The 17324-nt window shown below is 36.7% G+C and overlaps 4 protein-coding genes and 1 non-coding gene across 5 annotated transcripts; 1 reads left to right on the forward strand and 4 right to left on the reverse strand.

The window, feature by feature from the left end:
• Positions 1-1486: 1486 nt before the first annotated feature.
• Positions 1487-3271, reverse strand: LOC104785867 (F-box protein PP2-A15). Its single transcript, XM_010511153.3, has 3 exons — positions 2692-3271; positions 2442-2560; positions 1487-2116 (listed from the first exon to the last, which is right to left on the reverse strand). The coding sequence occupies exons 1-3, from the start codon at positions 3001-3003 to the stop codon at positions 1663-1665; spliced, it is 885 nt and encodes a 294-aa protein (XP_010509455.1). The 5' UTR covers positions 3004-3271; the 3' UTR covers positions 1487-1662.
• A 60-nt stretch (positions 3272-3331) lies between these two features.
• Positions 3332-3404, reverse strand: TRNAR-UCU (transfer RNA arginine (anticodon UCU)). Its single transcript has one exon. It is a non-coding gene; the product is annotated as a tRNA-Arg (tRNA).
• A 618-nt stretch (positions 3405-4022) lies between these two features.
• LOC104785869 (proline transporter 3) lies at positions 4023-6294 on the forward strand. Its single transcript, XM_010511155.3, has 6 exons — positions 4023-4443; positions 4634-4953; positions 5031-5220; positions 5310-5434; positions 5571-5786; positions 5871-6294. Exons 1-6 carry the CDS (start codon positions 4362-4364, stop codon positions 6246-6248), a joined length of 1311 nt encoding a protein of 436 aa, XP_010509457.2. The 5' UTR covers positions 4023-4361; the 3' UTR covers positions 6249-6294.
• Positions 6295-6431: 137 nt separating this feature from the next.
• LOC104785868 (pyruvate kinase 1, cytosolic) lies at positions 6432-10247 on the reverse strand. The gene is made up of 16 exons (XM_010511154.3): positions 10029-10247; positions 9779-9875; positions 9599-9696; positions 9356-9511; positions 9169-9246; positions 8923-9054; positions 8724-8804; positions 8530-8601; positions 8336-8425; positions 8057-8201; positions 7846-7934; positions 7630-7725; positions 7468-7535; positions 7283-7382; positions 6957-7016; positions 6432-6840 (listed from the first exon to the last, which is right to left on the reverse strand). Exons 1-16 carry the CDS (start codon positions 10095-10097, stop codon positions 6688-6690), a joined length of 1584 nt encoding a protein of 527 aa, XP_010509456.2. The 5' UTR covers positions 10098-10247; the 3' UTR covers positions 6432-6687.
• Positions 10248-11388: 1141 nt separating this feature from the next.
• LOC104785870 (leucine-rich repeat receptor-like protein kinase PXC1) lies at positions 11389-13939 on the reverse strand. Its single transcript, XM_010511156.2, has 2 exons — positions 12369-13939; positions 11389-12273 (listed from the first exon to the last, which is right to left on the reverse strand). The coding sequence occupies exons 1-2, from the start codon at positions 13708-13710 to the stop codon at positions 11585-11587; spliced, it is 2031 nt and encodes a 676-aa protein (XP_010509458.1). The 5' UTR covers positions 13711-13939; the 3' UTR covers positions 11389-11584.
• Positions 13940-17324: the final 3385 nt, after the last annotated feature.

Here is a 17324-nt window from a genome sequence, read left to right on the forward strand (position 1 = left end):
CCTCCAGTTTTCATCTCTTTCTATGTATTTGTAATTTGTATAAAGTCCCCACAATCTTTATTTAACACTGTGGCTCTGCAGGGTGCTACTCGAACAGATAGATCAGAAGGGTCCAATTCTGATCCTGACAAAATTTGGGAGCACAGTGCACTAGTGAAAATAGTATCATCATATCGATCTACGAGTTTTTTTTTTGTATTGATCCGGTGATAAAGTATACAGTTGTTAGAAATGGAATGATGCAACGAATCTTGAAGAAATGATGAATTCTTATATCGAATATATACGTATATGGTTGGATAAAGCTGAAATTTCTAGCACAAGTTACGTTTCCCCAAATCAATTTATTGGTGCTTTTCAAGCATATTGACCGAGAGATCAAGAACAACATCACTGCCAAACAAGCGCTTCAAGAAGCTGATGAGCTTATGGATTTAACGAAGTTAGAAATTGGTTAAACTTTTAGTTTGGCTCATTTCATATAGCTTTATGAAAGTGAACAAAAATCCTACCAATGCTAGCATTATTAGAGTTAGCTCATTTAAGAAGACAAAATTTGTTATAATATCGGATCGAAGATATTTTTGATCATCAATGTTGGATAAAGAGTATCAAGAGAACTACGATTAAAGTTACTTTTAATAAGAATAATTTACCATCATGCACATGATGGATAATCAAAGATGCCAAAGAGATGTACTTATTATCTGCTGGCCTATAACTAAACTCTAAAGTCTGTCAAAACTTAAAATCTATTGAAATTCAACACTTTGGGATCGAGATACTTAAATTATTATTGTCACGTACATTTCCAATTGTAATTGAGAGAGTAGTAGTAGTAATAAAATGGGTCAGTAAATACTAGTGCTAAATAGTAAAAAGTAGAAATGATAATAAACTAAAGGAGGACCAATATTACAGAGAAATAAAAGCTCAAGAGAGAGTGTTTATGTCATTTACAGAAGAATTTCGTATAAAGAAGAGTCAGTCTCATTAGAATTATTTCTTTACTTTTCAAGTTAACTTTTTTATATTCTTGACACAGATACCATGTTAGTTAAAAACCAAAACCAACGGTTAATGTTTCCAGTATAAAACGTACTTGCTATATATAAGAGCATGGTGAAACTGAAATCTATAAGCTTTGTTTTTCAGACAAATTTGACGATTTAAGTTTAGTACTTTGCCTACTTTGGACTGTCAAGTGCCACAGTGAAGGAAGACAGAACCTGACTTTTTCTTTTGCCATTTTTTTACCTTTTTTCTTTTCTTTGGGGAGGTAATTTAAGTCGAAATTGTCAGCTTGTCTCCCCCATCTTGAAAACAAAAACAAAAAATCAAAATTTATTCAATAGGAAATAGACTTTCGAATAGCAGAATACACGTTTTAACAATTAACTCTAGTGGTCCTTTCCAAAGAAGGGATGGTCCTTACAATTGAACAAGACCCTCTTTATCTTTCAAGTTAGAATAGTCAGAGCCTATCTACTACAACGTGTACTGTATATAATTTGAAAACGGAGTTATAAACAATATAACTCGATCAATTCACAATGCTATGCCTAATTCAAGACCACAGATCAAGAAGATAAACAGTAATACATTCAAAAGCATGTAGTATATGCAAAAGTGTGATGTATACAATTTCTTCTTTCTAACTATTTATTTCACAGCCGGTTTCCTTCTCTTGCGTCGCTTCACCTCGATCGGGATAATGAAGACCGAATCCACACAGATTCCACCTTTCGAATGTGTGCAATCAATCTGTTTCATCGACCATCGGACTTCAGTTGATGTTTCCGAGCAACCAACAACAAATTCTCCAACCTTATACTCTCTCCAGTATCCTCTTCCTCCTTCACCCATTTCCTTATCAGCCAAGTAATACTCACATGACGCCTCTTGCCCGTCTGAAGTTGAAAGCGAAAACCGCACAGGCTTCAAATCCCAACCGTGTGTGTGTTCGAAATGGCAAACACGTCTTCCCAACCTTTTCGAGAATCTTCCAAGATGTATTTTGAATGATAGACAATATACACCAGGAGGAAGATTAAATCTCACTATCCCATCTACTTCAAACCACCAAATCTGCTGTAAGTAGGCTACAACATGGAACCTGTCAATGAATGTAGTGTTGCTCAGTGACCCGCAGACACTATTTTTATGTTTTCCCAGTCTAACATAAACAACCTTCATCAGTTGTATTCAACTTTCTAATGGAATTCATATCCTCTGTTACAGAATCTTGATATTGTCATTAGATAGACCACTCATCAAAACTGTAACGCTCAAGCAAACTTTCAATCCTCATTTTGATCAGTCCAAAGAGAGAATTGTTCTAAACCTAACAGAAACTAAGAACTAAGGATCAAATAACCAAGTATTACAATGCCCCTTAGATTATCTAATAGCTGAATCTTGTAAAAGTTTAATAATGTTACCTTGATTCATCAGTTGCAATCCAATTCCAATATCTACGGTCTTCAATTCCAGTTATAGCCATTCCTCTAGCCGAAATCGCCATACAAACTCGCCCTGTCAATTTATCAATCCACACTTCCTGCACCAATATCATCAACACAAAGACACATTGTTATCAGATTATAACCTTAGAGATAGCTTCCCAATTCCAATCAAACCCTAATTTCCCAATTCCAAATCAATCAAAAGCAAAGTTTGAACAAAACAAACCTTATTACCATCGTCGAAAGGGATAGGACGAGAGAGCAAAGCGAAAATATCCTTCTTAGAGAGACTCTGATACCTCTCAGGAGGCAATAGAACAAGCAAATCATGGTAATTACTTGGAAGCTTCTTCTCCCACACAGAATCAGACGAAGCCGCGCCGCGAAACGCTCGATTCAAACGAGCTAGATTACAAATCTCCGGCGGAGTTAGGTGAAGAATCACGCAAGCGACGCAGCTCTCAGGTATATCGCCGAGACTCGGTCCGGTTGCTAAACCGTTACTGTCACCGTTGAGGTTCGAAAAGGACGACCCCATCTCGCCTAGAAATTGAGAATAAAGAAGTGATGATGATGATGATGATGATGATGATGATCGAGAGCCATGTCATCGTCGATCTCTCTGAGAGCTTACGTGGAAGGGAGACGAAGATCGACGGCCGACACGTGGCAATACCGATGACGGAAGAGTGTGATTTAATTAAAGGCTTAGCTAAAAATGATTAGCAATATTTATTTGTACTACTAAACTACTCACAAGATAATAACAAACCGACCATTACAAATAGAGTATGAATAGGCCGACCAAAAAATGTTAAAAGAAATGGGCCAGGTTATTAATAATAGAAACAAAAAAATTGAATAGACACGCCCGGTGGGACTCGAACCCACAATCGTTTGATTAGAAGTCAAACGCCTTATCCATTAGGCCACGGGCGCTTTTGTTCTTTTCCTACTTCCGTCTTATATAAATCAAATAACTAAAGATATTTAGGGATCTTAAAAATTATTGACCAAAAAGTATAAAGACGTTAAATTCCTAGCTTTTGGATGTGTTATACATACTTAAGAAACAACAAAAAAAACGAATTATTTCAATTACAACGGATGTTAATCTGATTGTTATGTCACATTTGAAAAATAATGATTTTTAACTATTCAAACAAGATTGGCTCAAAATGGGTTGGACATGAAAATGTTGATATAGAGGTCCCGGCCACTTTTTAATTAACTAAACAAGAAAAATGTCAAAACTCTAAGTAATGTGTGTGGTCTCAGCTACTTTTTAAACGTTAAAAAAAAAAAAAAAAAAAAAAAAAAAAAAAAAAAAAAAAATTAGTACTCTCAAACTTTTGACTTGTTATTGTCTTTCGTGTCTCATTACATATTTTCGTATCTAGTCTTATTCTGCCTAACAAGAAGACGGCATAAATGTCCAAAAAATCTTTTTTTAAGGACCAATCAAGCTATCACTTCAACGGTCTAAAGAAACATTTAAAGTGTGTATTATCTCCACAGCCACATATATTTACAGATTTGGTGTGTATTCTTGATTGTTTTTGTGATAAGTCCAACATTATTATCATTAGTTTTCCGTTTTATTAGTAGACTTTGTTCATATGTTATTCCCAATTTTGCAGTAAATGATTGTGAATTATGCAGGTTTTTGTGTCTAGCTTTGAACCACTCAATTCCAAAGGAAATATCTCCGGTTCACCTCATTGTTTGAAACTGTTCCAACAACTTGTCATTTCTAAAACCTTTTAAATATATCTACTCTGCCACTTCTTATTTTCACACCATAGTCTTTTCTGATCGATTGTAACCGACCATCTGTTATTATAAAAAGAAAAGCTCTGCTTAGCTCCAGAGAGACACAATAACAATTTGAAAATAATGAACTCTAAGAACCGCATAAACAATGTCGGAGAAGATGTTGATATCGAAATCCCTGACACTGCTCATCAGATTAGCAGCGGTTTGTAGTTCGTTTTCCCCCTCTTTTTGGTTTCAATGTTAAGTATGCGATAAAAATGTTGTAATATATCTCTCTCTACCCCTGAAAACGTTTTACAACCATAAGATTGAGGAGGCAAAACAAAACTCTGCTTTCTGCTGCATGCATAGTGGGAAAAGCTAAATATCATGTTTCTTGGAATGTACTACAGATTCATGGTTCCAGGCAGCGTTCGTTCTGACAACAAGTGTAAACAGCGCATACGTGTTGGGATATTCAGGAACAGTCATGGTTCCTTTAGGATGGATTGGTGGTGTGCTTGGTCTTGTTCTTGCTACTGCGATCTCACTCTATGCAAACACTCTCATAGCCAAGCTTCATGAGTTTGGTGGCAAAAGGCACATCCGTTATAGAGACCTCGCAGGTTTCATTTACGGTAGAAAGGCTTATCGTCTAACATGGGCGTTGCAATATGTCAATCTTTTCATGATTAATTGTGGATTCATCATTTTAGCTGGTTCTGCTTTAAAGGTAGTAAACATTTTTGATTCTTGATTCTTGTGAGCCAAGGTTAGTTATCTTGGGGGTGTGTTCTGTTTTCCTTGCAGGCTGTTTATGTGCTTTTCAGGGATGATCATGCCATGAAACTACCTCATTTTATAGCCATTGCTGGTCTGATTTGTGCGGTTTTTGCTATTGGTATTCCTCATTTATCGGCTCTTGGGATCTGGCTTGCGGTTTCGACCTTCCTCAGCCTCATCTATATCATAGTAGCAATTGTGCTATCGGTTAAAGACGGTATGATGATCAGGCTTCAGAGATTACTAAAAGGTTATGGAGTTTATAGCTACTAAGATTCTTCCCTTTTGTTTTTGTTTTTTTTGTAGGAGTCAAAGCACCTTCAAGATATTACGAGATACAAGGATCATCAATTAACAAACTCTTTACCATCACTGGAGCAGCCGCAACACTAGTTTTCGTATTCAACACTGGGATGCTTCCAGAAATTCAGGTGAAATTTTCGAGATTTCAAATGCAAATGTTTAAACTATAACTTAAAATGTGATTTTCTTACAACCATTTCACATGTAAACGCTAACGCATAAAATGATCCATATTATGGACACTTCTTTTCCCCTCAATGATAGGCAACAGTAAAGCAACCGGTTGTGAAAAACATGATGAAGGCCCTATACTTTCAATTCACGGTGGGTCTTCTACCGATGTTCACGGTTGTATTCGTCGGATATTGGGCTTACGGATCCTCAACCTCGGCATATCTTCTAAACAACGTTAATGGCTCAGTTTGGGTCAAAGCCCTTGCTAACATCTCTGCTATCCTTCAATCCGTTATCTCTTTGCACGTAAGTTTCTCCTTGAGAGGTATTAACAAGAGAAACTCAAACTATTTGTGACTCAATCCGTTCTTACTCAGTTTTTTGTTGTAGATTTTTGCAAGTCCAACATATGAGTACATGGATACAAAGTTTGGGATCAAAGGAAACCCACTGGCTTTAAAGAACTTGTTGTTTAGGATCATGACAAGAGGCGGGTACATAGCGATTAGCACACTTCTGTCAGCGCTCTTACCGTTCCTCGGGGACTTCATGAGCCTCACGGGTGCAGTGAGCACATTCCCTCTCACATTCATTCTAGCCAACCACATGTACTATAAGGCTAAGAACAATAAGCTCAATCCTTTGCAAAAGTTATGGCACTGGCTCAACGTTGTCTTCTTCAGTTTGATGTCTGTTGCTGCTGCCATTGCAGCTCTTAGGCTCATTGCCCTTGACTCCAAGAACTTCCATGTTTTCGCAGATTTGTAGTAGTTCATTGTGATAGCATCTTATATGAAACTTATAATTGCATATAGTCATCGTATTTCTAAGTTTTTAACCTTCAAACACATAGATTTCACTATTTTATTGGGTATGCAGGGCTAGCAACTGCAATATTTTGATAAAAGTTTTAGGTACCTCAATGTTGCTAAGAAAATAGATATAGAAGTATTTACTAAGGAATGTAGATATTATGAATAAGGTAGGAAGTGGTTTATATCATAACTTGGAAACATCAATCTCCTAAAATACAAAATCAGAAGTCCAGGAGATATATATTTTCACTCCGATATCTAGCATATCGCCGGCGAAACAAGAATCGCGAGTATTTTTCTTGGAAAGCACCAAGAGTTTAAGTGAAGGAAAGAAAATTGATTAGTAACAAAAAAAAAAAGACAGACGAGACTCACTCCTGACTCCGCTTCTTCTAGTCCTCTAGCTCGATGATTTTGACCACAGCCGCATCTCCCACTTTCTGACAGACAACAACTCTGTCATGTGACTTGATCACTCCGGCTTGCTTCCCATGGTCTAGAGCCACTTTCAGGACTGACTCATTTGTTGCACTTGTTGATTCCGCCTGAACAAAGGATTTCACACTACGTTAGAGAAAATACAGTTTCCAACCCGGCTTACAACACTAATTTTGCAAGATTCTTCCTGCAATGAATCAAATTATTTGTAATAGAGACTTACAGGGTGACGAGGGTCAGCAAGCATGGGGAAGAGACCTCTGATAATAAGTGACTGCCTAGCCTGAGACAACAATATACACAAACACAATGTCATGTTTGAGCAATAATCAAAATGTTGTCATATATGACAATGGTTTTACATGTGTAACTTTAAAAAAAAATCTGCAACATGCTATTCTCTTTGAATCAATGTGGACAATTGATAAATAGGATATGCAAGCATAATTAAGTATCAACTGTAATCACTGAATATTGGAATACAGCAAGTTGCATAAGAAAAAAATCCCATTTCGTTTTCCAAATTCATACAATCAGAGTGAAGTTTACCTCAAAGGCTCCGCTAAAGCTCCACTTCAGCTGATTTGTCGTAAGCCGGGGAATGACAACAGAGATAACGGGCATAGTTGGCCTGTATTTAGCAATCAACCTACATAGAGATGGAAGAAACATTCAGTAGACAGCTACATAGCATTTAAATGAAGGAATAGTTTAAGCCGGAAAGAATGGTGAACCTTGCTGCTCTTCCAGACGAGGTAAAGCATATAATTACAGATGCCTTAACCTTGATGGCTGCCCGTACCTGGTATCAAGCAGAAATTAAGCCTCTAAGTTAGCAATGATCAATAGGAAAGAAAATCCTCAGCTTTTCTAGGTAGCGCAGAAGAGAAACTTACAGCAGAAGAAGCAATAGACTCCAAGTGAGTCATTGGTTCTCCAACATACTTGACAGTCTTCTTGAAGAACAGATCTTGGTTGAACACCTTCTCTGCCTATAAACAAATACATATATGCGTAAGATAAAAGCAGATGATAAACCATGGCTACGAAGATTGAGATGCTAAGAAGGCAATGGAAGTAATAATACTATAGACCTACAAGATAAAGCTTACCTCACAACAGATCCTACCAACAGTTGATATGGTTTCCACCGGGTACAATCCACGAAGGGTCTCAGCACCAAGAAGAATTGCATCACTTCCTGTGAGAAATAGAAGGGAAGAAAGCCTCTTGAAGTTATGACCAAAACTATGATCCAGAAATATGTGCCCCTTCCTATAAATCTAAGCAGTACAAAATACACATTTTGTAGACTAAACATACCATCCAAAACAGCATTAGCAACATCAGTTGCCTCTGCACGAGTTGGCCGCAGATTGTCTGTCATACTGTCTACAACACGAGTGAGAACGGCTGGCTTTCCAGCCATGTTACACTTGTAAAGAGCAGCCTTTTGAAACAAAAACACCTGCAAGTTTTAGGGTCAACTTAGCAATTCTCTCCAGAATTTCACTAATAGTCTAATAAGACAACCACCAATCTGATTAGAAAGTGAGTGGACTTTGGACCAAAACAAATTGATTCGAGTGACCATCACCATACCTTTTCCGGAGGTAGATCGATACCCAAATTCCCACGTGATAGAATAATGCCATCTGCTTCTTGTAGAATTTCGTCGAAGTGGGTCAATCCCTATAATCAAATTCACATATGTAAACACTAACAGCAGCATCCCCAATTCCAGTGAAAGTTGCAGAGGGAGACATGTAAAGAAAAAATGAATGCAATTAACTTACCTCTTCATTCTCAATCTTCGCAAATATTTGTGTTTGAGAGAGGTCACCCAAACTGTTAAGCAACTCACGGGCCTGTGTTGTGGCAGAAAAAGTGATCATTCAAGCGTATCAGAAGCTCGGAACTAGTAGTAAGTAAATAGAGGAGTCACACTTGAAAGGCGGTATAAAAAACGTTATGAAAAAAGAAAATGGACCTGGCGAACGTCTTCTGCATGTCGGCAATAAGATAATGAGAGGAAATCGATCTTATTCTGAACTCCCCATGTGCTTATAACCTAGAAGAGAGTCGGAACAAAAAAAAAAAAATTTAAACACTCGAACATATAAGCTAGAATATTATGAGAGACAGAGCAAAGTGTTCATTGAGATATGTAAATTATAAGCAACACTGACCTCCTTATCCTTCTCAGTCAGGGTTGGCATATCAATGTGAACTTGAGAGACATGCAATGTGAACAACGGACCACCCAGAGTAGCAGCATTTCTTGACACACAAACGACATCATCTCCTTTAACTTCTTCAACCTGAAGGTTTGTTTAAATGGTTAAATCTTCTCACAACACAACCATTTATAAGTCTAAAAATCAAATTTCAGAGAACACCGTAGAGTAATTCCATACGCAAATCCATTTTTATACCTCAAGCCAAACTGAAGTTGTTTCACTACCAGTGAAGAGATACTGTCCAACAAAGATAGTGTCACCACGCTTAACTGACTGCATAAATCAAACAAAAAAAAAAAAAATCCATCAAACCCCTATATAGAAAAAGCCAATTATCATCTCCTCCAAAAAAAACTATACGGTAAGGGTTTATATATAGAACCTTCGCTAGCCCATCAAAATTAATGGGAAGGACTTCAGAGGAAGCTTCTTGATCTTGACTCGGAGTCAAAGTAACAAGGCCATCAGCTTTAAGAGAAATAGCTTTCTCACTCTTGTTAATAACTTGCAACTCAGGTCCCACAGTGTCTAGCATAACCTAGCAAACCATAAGATTAAAGCATTTTACCAACCCAAATCCAAAGATCAAGTAAATCAAAAACCAGAGAAAAAGAGAACAACATACAGCACAAAGCTTCTTAGTGCTCTTCACAGCAATCTTTAGATTCTCCAACGTCTCTTGGTGATAGTCTGCATCACACCACGAGAAATCGAATCGAGCCACTGCCAAAACAAAGAACCAGTGAGAGAGAACCCCAAAAAAGCAAATCACGTCTCATGAACAGTGATGGTAGTCGCTATTTACCGGACATTCCAGCTTTGAGACAACCAGCAATCACCTCAACGGATCGTGACTTGGGACCTAGAGTCCCAACAATCTTAGTCAAAGCCGGGAAGAAACTCTGCGAAAACAGCCAATCAAGCAGATCAAAAAACCTAAAATCTCATACTAGTCACTACTTCAAACAGATGAAATCAAAAACTTCGCAACAGATCCAAACGCTTACTAAGGAAATCAAAAACAATCAGAGAAGGAGAAAAATAAAATAGCTTACTGATTTGGAAGGTTCCAGGATTGAAGTCATCCTGATCGGTTCCTCGAGAAGGAGATGACTTGAATGCATAGCTGCTGATCGGAATTCGTAGATCTCAGGCGAAGGTATACGGTGACGGTAGAGAGACGGAGAGGAATCTGGGAGTGGAGAAGAGGCGGAGAAAAGTGTGCGCGATTGGGTATTATTTGATACGCTTGACCGGCGAATATGCCTCCAAATACGACGCAGTTTTCGTTTAAATAGCACACAATAAAAACAAAATGTTGAAAAACAAGCCATCAACTTTAGTTTCCCTAATTTTACCCCCCAAAACATTTCACTATCTAATTGCACACTTATCCTTCATTTGTTTTTTTATAATACACAGATTATTTTTCTTTTGGTAATTTGTAGAATCGTTGAATTATAAAAGTCTTATTTGAATTCAACAGTCAATAGAAGAGAAAAATTACCATTTAAATATTAGTATATTGAAATAAATCATTCATTCTTTCTAGAATTATAATGCATCTAACATGATTTTGGATACTGAGTATTTTTATTATATATTTAAAAGTAGTGAAAAAACTTGGAAAATGTCTAAAAGTAGAAGGACTAGATATATAATTAGGTGAATTTAATGAACATCTAGAAATGGGATCTACAAATGTCAATGAGCTCACAACGACGGTCTCAGTCGTACACGTGGTAGCAGCAAATGAGGAGCAACGTAGCTGGTTTTAGTATTCTTCCCCAAGTTTAATTTTTTCGTGGGGAAGGGGTCAAATTTGCCTCACGCGCCAGAGGGTTTTTCAGTTACGAGACGACGCACTAATCAATTTAAATAATAAATACCATTAAACTTGCCTTTATGGTGTAATGAAAGCTAATTTTTTCACGATTGAATTATGATTTTAAATTACGAATCTATTTTTTGTTACCATTGAAACTTTATGGTTTAACACTTCAACTATCAGAAAACCCATCATGTTAAAAACTGTTTTTTTGTTTGTTAAAGATTCGCTTCTAGAAATGAAAAAATGGAATCCATGGTATTTGTCTCTAATTATATTGGCTAATCATGTGCTTGACCATTCGTTAATTTAGTTAATACAGATGCCAATCATAACCTATGGGCTCAAAAGGTACGTGAAAGGTCAAATCCAAAGGGCTGACTCTTCAACCAAGAAGACAATTTACGAGTGGAGATAAAAGCATCCACCGTTCTAGAAGCATTAATCAATGTGCCTTCGAGTTAAATTTTCAAAAAAAAAATGTGCGTTCGAGCTTTAGGTTCAATGCAATAATCAAAATTAGCAATTGCTATTTGCTAATTAACCTAAGAAGACACATGAGCCTTAATGGGCCTTAACACATAGTATTTGAAACGGCTTTTATAAATCCACAAAACCCACAACGTTACGAAATCACATACTAGTACGGTGACGACACAAAAACATAACTAAAAAACTCCGACAAGTTTGCAAATCGAGGATTTCTAAGCAAGAAACCTTAATAAAATCGACCAAGATCCAAACGATACATATTACTACAAAAGCCACTGACGAAAACCAAACTTAGCAGTCTTCGGTAGTAGCCAACGACGGAGACATCGAGTTTCTCGACTCATCAAAATCCTCACCCACCGGAGATTGCTCAACTCTAATCTCCTCAACCATCTTAACAACCTCAGCCATCGTTGGCCTTTTCTCCGGCTGCGGCACGACGCAAGCTAATCCAATATGAAGCATCGCCACCATCTCCTCCTCAATATTCTTATACCTCAAAAGCTCCGGATCAAACACCTCCGCCGTCCATTCCTCCTTCACCACCGACCTAACCCACTTCGGCAAATCAACCACCGCTTCTTCCTCTTCCTCCACAGCCACCGACGCCGCTGATCTAGGTCTCGACGGAGACGGGAACATCGAGGGAGCTTTCCCTGTTAAAACCTCGAGGAGCAACACACCGAAGCTATACACGTCAGCTTTCTGAGATAGCCGTTTGATCTCTGACTGTTCCGGCGCACGGTAACCTCCTAACCGAGCGATAGCGTGAACCGGGTTTAGCAAAAGTGATAAACCGAAATCCGCTATCAATGCGACACCGTTTCTGTCCAATAGCACATTAGATGATTTGATATTGCCGTGAGGGATCTTTGAAATGCTATACTCGTCGTGAATCTTCGCTAATCCTCTCGCTGCTCCTAACATTAGACTAATCCTCGTAGTCCAGTCCAATGGAATCCGTCCAGGTCCACGATTCCCTAATAAACACCATTCACAAAAATCAAAACTTTGATTACCCTAATGCGATAAAATTCATAACGAGTGACCCAATTGATAAAAGTTAAAGCGTTACCATGAAGAAGGGAGTGTAAGCTTCCATTAGGAAGATACTCATAAACTAAGAGCTTCTCTTCTTTAGCATAGTAATAAGCTCTAAGCTTAACAACGTTTTGGTGTTTAAGCCTACCAATAATCTCCATATACTGCTCAAACTCTTTCCTCGGACAAGGATTCGCATCTTTAAGCCGCTTCACCGCCACAGTCGTGGAGCCGTCGTCCAACACCGCCTTGTACACCGTCCCTAAACTCCCTTTACCAAGCATCTCCGCAGAAGCTTTCAACAAATCCTCAAGCTCAAACTGTTTCCTCCTCTCGAAAAACACAAGCCTGCTCCTATCTGTCGCCGACGTCGCATCACTCTCTCCTCCTTCGCCGTAACTGCTTCGTCTCTTCCCTTCTCCTCCTCCGCCGACGAAACCACTCTCTACACTTCCGGTTTTGGATCCTCCGCCACCGGTCCGGTTTAATCTCCCACAACAGAAAGCAAAACCGAAAGAAACCAAAACAATAACCGCAACACCACTACCGATAACCGCCGCGATTATTCCCGGTTTAACCCATCTGTGACCGTGAATTCTCGGTTCTTCGGCGATAACCGGAGAATGAGGAATCGAAGTAGGGTTCGAAGGAACAATCTGATCCGTGTTTGAAGATTCCGGGTCGTTTGTGAAAGTACAACCCGGTAAAGGATCCGACCCGCATAATCCTTCGTTACCGGAAAAGCTCAATTCTCCAAATTTCTTCACCACACCGTCGGAGACGTTACCGTGAAGCTCATTGAACGAAACGTTCAACTCAAGAAGCGAGTTCATCTGAGAAAAATCCGGGATCCGACCCGTTAACTCATTGTTCTGGAGCCGGATCGTTAAAACCCGGGTAAACCCGAGGATCTCTCTAGGTATAACTCCACGGATGTTGTTATCAGAGAGATCAAGACGTATCATTCGTTTAAGAGATGAGATCTCTTTAGGTATCTCACCGGAGAGATCGTTACTGGAGAGATAAACAAGTCTGAGGTTAGTACAGTTCGTGAGAGGTGAAACGGTGCCGTTGAGTCTGTTGTCGTGGAGGTCAAGGAAACGGAGCTGGTCTAAGGAGGAGAGAGAGGTTAAAGGTCCACGTAACGAGAGTGAAGGGAGTGAGAGTTCGGTGACGCGGTGTGATGATGGTGAGCAAGAAACGCCTTGCCATGAGGAGGTACAAGCGTCGGAGCCTGACCAGTTACGTGCGAGGTTGCCGTGTGTGTCGGTTTGGAGGCGGAAGAGTGTGAGTGCGTTTGTGTCGTTTTGAGCGAATGAGATTGAGAGTTGGAGAAGGAGGAGGAGGATGAGAAGAGGAAGTGGTTTGATAGACATGGCGGATGAGTGAGTGAGCGGGAAAGAGAAGAGTGAGTGTGAAAGAGAGGAAACTGTATCGTTTTGTAAAAACAGAGATTGGTAATAACGACAAAGCTGTGGAATCTTTTGCTTTTGTTTTTCTTTTTAATTTTAAATGGTCTGATCTGTTGTGTTGTGTTTTTTGAATGCAGGCTGTGTCAGAAGTGTGAGTCTAGAAACGAAGGGAGAAAGAGAAAGAGATAAAACAAAAAGTGAAGAAAGTGAAAAAACAAAAGTTACGTACATAGCAGTGATTAGTAACAGAACTCATGAAGAATAATGTACCTTCCTATGTTAAATTTTCATATAAAAACATAAGGATTTGTTCAAGTGAACTCGCATTTGTATCGATCAACACAAATCAAATGTTCTTTAATCAGTTTTTTTTTTTTAAGATCTGGTTTGATAGATATGTTACAAATAAGGAGATGAAGGTAAATGATTAGTGAGAAAGAGGTAAAAAAGTAGGAATGGTGGTGGTTGTGTGAATGAATGATTGATGTTTTCCACTCCATGGTGTGGGTGAACATAACCCTACGCCCTCGAATAAAAAAAGTTTACCCCAAACTTTGAAAAATTTAGCCACTGTATATGTATATTGCTTTAACTTGTGTCTCTTTCTGAGAGCATTAAAAAAAAAAAAGTGCAATTCGTTTCTCTATTTAGATATTGAGTTAACACAAATTTAGCACATTTTAGCATTCTTGTTTTCACCAAATTACTGTTTGAATGAGTAATTCGTTACACCATATACAAATTCCATGTTTCTTTTAGCTTGCAAATTTTTGTCGAAGTCTCTAGTATGTGTCATATTATCCACTAATACACATAGTCGATATGGTCCTATGGTTTAGGTAAAAGCAAAAGTGTGATATTGTTTTGTGTGTTATAAAATCAAATAATTCAAATTAACTTAAGAGTGTGCCGACAAAAAAATTAACAAATAACATGGTGGAGCCATGATTGGTACGACGCGACAGTTGATGATTTTGTTTGGAAAACAAAGTCAGCTTTGCACTTTCTTTTTCTTTTCTCCTTCAAGCTCTCGCTCTTTTTGTTTTTTTTTTTTTTTACCAACCCGACATTTTTTGAGACCCCTTAACTAATTTATAAAGTTGAATTATTATAGAAAAGCCTAAAAGGAGGAATGATAGGCGCAATTGGCGTTGTGATTTTCACCTTGGTGTAAAAGGCTGGCTGATCATAGTAATTTTTACTAAAGTTTTTTACATCCTCCATTCTTATTAATCAAAGTTTTAATATTGTAGGTTGCTCGATCAAAAAATCTGCACTGTTTGTGTTTATTCCTACTTAAAAGAATTATCTTAATACATTGATGAATATTTTTTTTATTAAAAATGTGATTTACAATCCAATTATACATATATACAAACTACAACCACTGTAACTAGTTATAAAAAAACTTACGTGATTTGCAGCTTTGAATACTTGTTGAATTTCTTCTCAACAATTTGGAGAGTTTGAGAGTTTTTTGTTTTTATTCATAGGAAAGTTAAGAGTAGAGAGTTTGGGTCATCTTAAAATTACTTTGGACAAACACTTCTCTTTTGGGTCAATATCATTCAGCAAGACTCGTTCCGTTTGGGTCGGCTTTGGTATGTGTGTTTTGGTTTTATCGTTGGCGAATGGAATTGTTGGGCATTGGCTCATGGGCTTAAAAGTGAACAATAGTTTATTTTATGAAGGATTCTAATGTTTGTAATCAACACAAAATGAAAAATACTTCAAAACTGGGAAGAGCTAGATGTCAAAAAACTCTGTTATGAGTTACGAGTTTGGAAAGAGGCGTTAATACGTTACAGCACATCATTCATCGGTTTAACTGGCAAGAAATATAATTTGCCAGTCTTTGTTTTACTAGAATACCATTTTTTGTCGTTGATGTGTTTCCGTGTATATACCAATTTCTTTCTCTTTTTGAATAACGTAAAGGTTCTTTGAACTTATCAAAACTGGTAAAAATCTTTTTTTTTGCTCCTTTGTCTGATTCCCTGTTTAGACGTTACTATAATTTAAAAAAATGAGAGATAACTACAAACTATACTCGTGTATTTTGCTTTTACTGGAAAAGAAACCGTCGTTTTTGATTCCTTTTTTTTTCTTTCCCATTTTTTACGATTTTGCTTTTAGTGTATTTGGTCCTACTACTGATTCAAACTCCTAAATTTTATATTTTCTGACATTGTTTAAGAAAATAATCTTTTATTAGTTATAGAAAAAAATTCAAGTTTAATTACTGTTGTATACCAATCAAAAAAAATAATCAAATACTTTCTCTGTTTCATGATTTTATTTTTGAAATTTAATTCCTGAATAGATGCATTTAACATCCATTGGATAAATATTATATACTATAATGTTCACTTGTTTATATAATTTCTATACTATAATGTTCATTTGTTCTATATGTGTGCCATGTTAGTTCGATCAATCTTATGGTATAAATATATAACTAGAGTTGGATAGTCTTTCAAACATTTGTGTAGTTTAATTTTGACTATATTTAGCTTCTTTATTTTGTATGTGTATTCAGTAATTAGAGTTATATCTAAACTAAAATTTCAAAATTTGTTATTTAAAAAGTTTTTTACAATAGGTTTTGAATGTCAAATATGGAATTAGTAAACCAATTTTAGACACGTGAAATTTCAGATATTTTAACGGTACTTAAACCGTTTATAACGACCTCTCTATAATACTACGTAAACAACTTAACTACAAGATAATTTTAAAATAGAAATTTAGCCATAATGGTTAACGTAATTGATTTATCAATGCATTAAATAAATAAAAAACTCTTTATTAAACATGTATCCGATTACATCCATTTTTTGTTTGTAACATATGTTTAACTGTAAAGTGTCAAATATGGAATTAGTAAACTAACTTTAGACACATGAAATTTCGGATATTTTAACGGTATTTAAACCGTTTATAACGACCTCTCCATAATGCTACGTAAACAACTTAACGACAAGATAACTTTTAAAATAGAAATTTAGCCATAATAGTTAAAGTAATTGATGGATCGATGCATTAAATAAAAACTCTTTACCAAACATGTATTCGATTACATCCATTTTTTTGTAACATATGTTTAACTGCAAAGTGTCAAATATAGAATTAGTAAATTAATTTTAGATACTTGGAATTTCAGATTTTTAACGGTATTTAACCCATTTATAACGACCTCTCCATAATACTATGTATCAAATTAACGACAAAATAAATTTTAAAATAGAAATTCGCCATAATAATGTTTAAAATATTTGATCAGCCGATGCATTAAATAAAAAATCCTTTACTAAACATGTATTCGATTGTATCCATTTTTCTGTAACATATGTTATCTTATACACATACTTGTCATTTTTAACCCAAATTATCTAGATTATAAATTTATATTAGGTAGATTTATCGAATTTATGTTGACAAAAAAAAGTTTCTGAATCTATTATTAATTAATTTTACTTAAATTTACCAATCTAATTTTAGCAAGGTCATTAATTAAACTTTCTTATCTATATAAATAAATTAAAAAAGTCAAAGTTTATTTAGACAGACAATACTGT

This window comes from Camelina sativa, chromosome 5 (genome assembly GCF_030686135.1).
Source record: "Camelina sativa cultivar CO46 ecotype springtype chromosome 5, ASM3068613v1".
NCBI lineage: Eukaryota > Viridiplantae > Streptophyta > Magnoliopsida > Brassicales > Brassicaceae > Camelina > Camelina sativa.

Coding starts and splice junctions, on each gene's coding strand:
- LOC104785867 (XM_010511153.3), bottom strand. CDS start 3,003: ATGGGGTCGTCCTTTTCGAACCTCAACGGTGACAGTAACGGTTTAGCA. Junction 2,561..2,691: donor CTTTCGACGATGGTAATAAG/GTTTGTTTTGTT, acceptor ATATTGGTGCAG/GAAGTGTGGATTGATAAATT. Junction 2,117..2,441: donor ATTGCAACTGATGAATCAAG/GTAACATTATTA, acceptor ATTCATTGACAG/GTTCCATGTTGTAGCCTACT.
- LOC104785869 (XM_010511155.3), top strand. CDS start 4,362: ATGAACTCTAAGAACCGCATAAACAATGTCGGAGAAGATGTTGATATC. Junction 4,444..4,633: donor TGCTCATCAGATTAGCAGCG/GTTTGTAGTTCG, acceptor AATGTACTACAG/ATTCATGGTTCCAGGCAGCG. Junction 4,954..5,030: donor TAGCTGGTTCTGCTTTAAAG/GTAGTAAACATT, acceptor TTTTCCTTGCAG/GCTGTTTATGTGCTTTTCAG.
- LOC104785868 (XM_010511154.3), bottom strand. CDS start 10,097: ATGCATTCAAGTCATCTCCTTCTCGAGGAACCGATCAGGATGACTTCA. Junction 9,512..9,598: donor GCACTAAGAAGCTTTGTGCT/GTATGTTGTTCT, acceptor ATGGTTTGCTAG/GTTATGCTAGACACTGTGGG. Junction 8,805..8,922: donor TGACTGAGAAGGATAAGGAG/GTCAGTGTTGCT, acceptor ACTCTCTTCTAG/GTTATAAGCACATGGGGAGT.
- LOC104785870 (XM_010511156.2), bottom strand. CDS start 13,710: ATGTCTATCAAACCACTTCCTCTTCTCATCCTCCTCCTCCTTCTCCAA. Junction 12,274..12,368: donor CTTACACTCCCTTCTTCATG/GTAACGCTTTAA, acceptor GGTGTTTATTAG/GGAATCGTGGACCTGGACGG.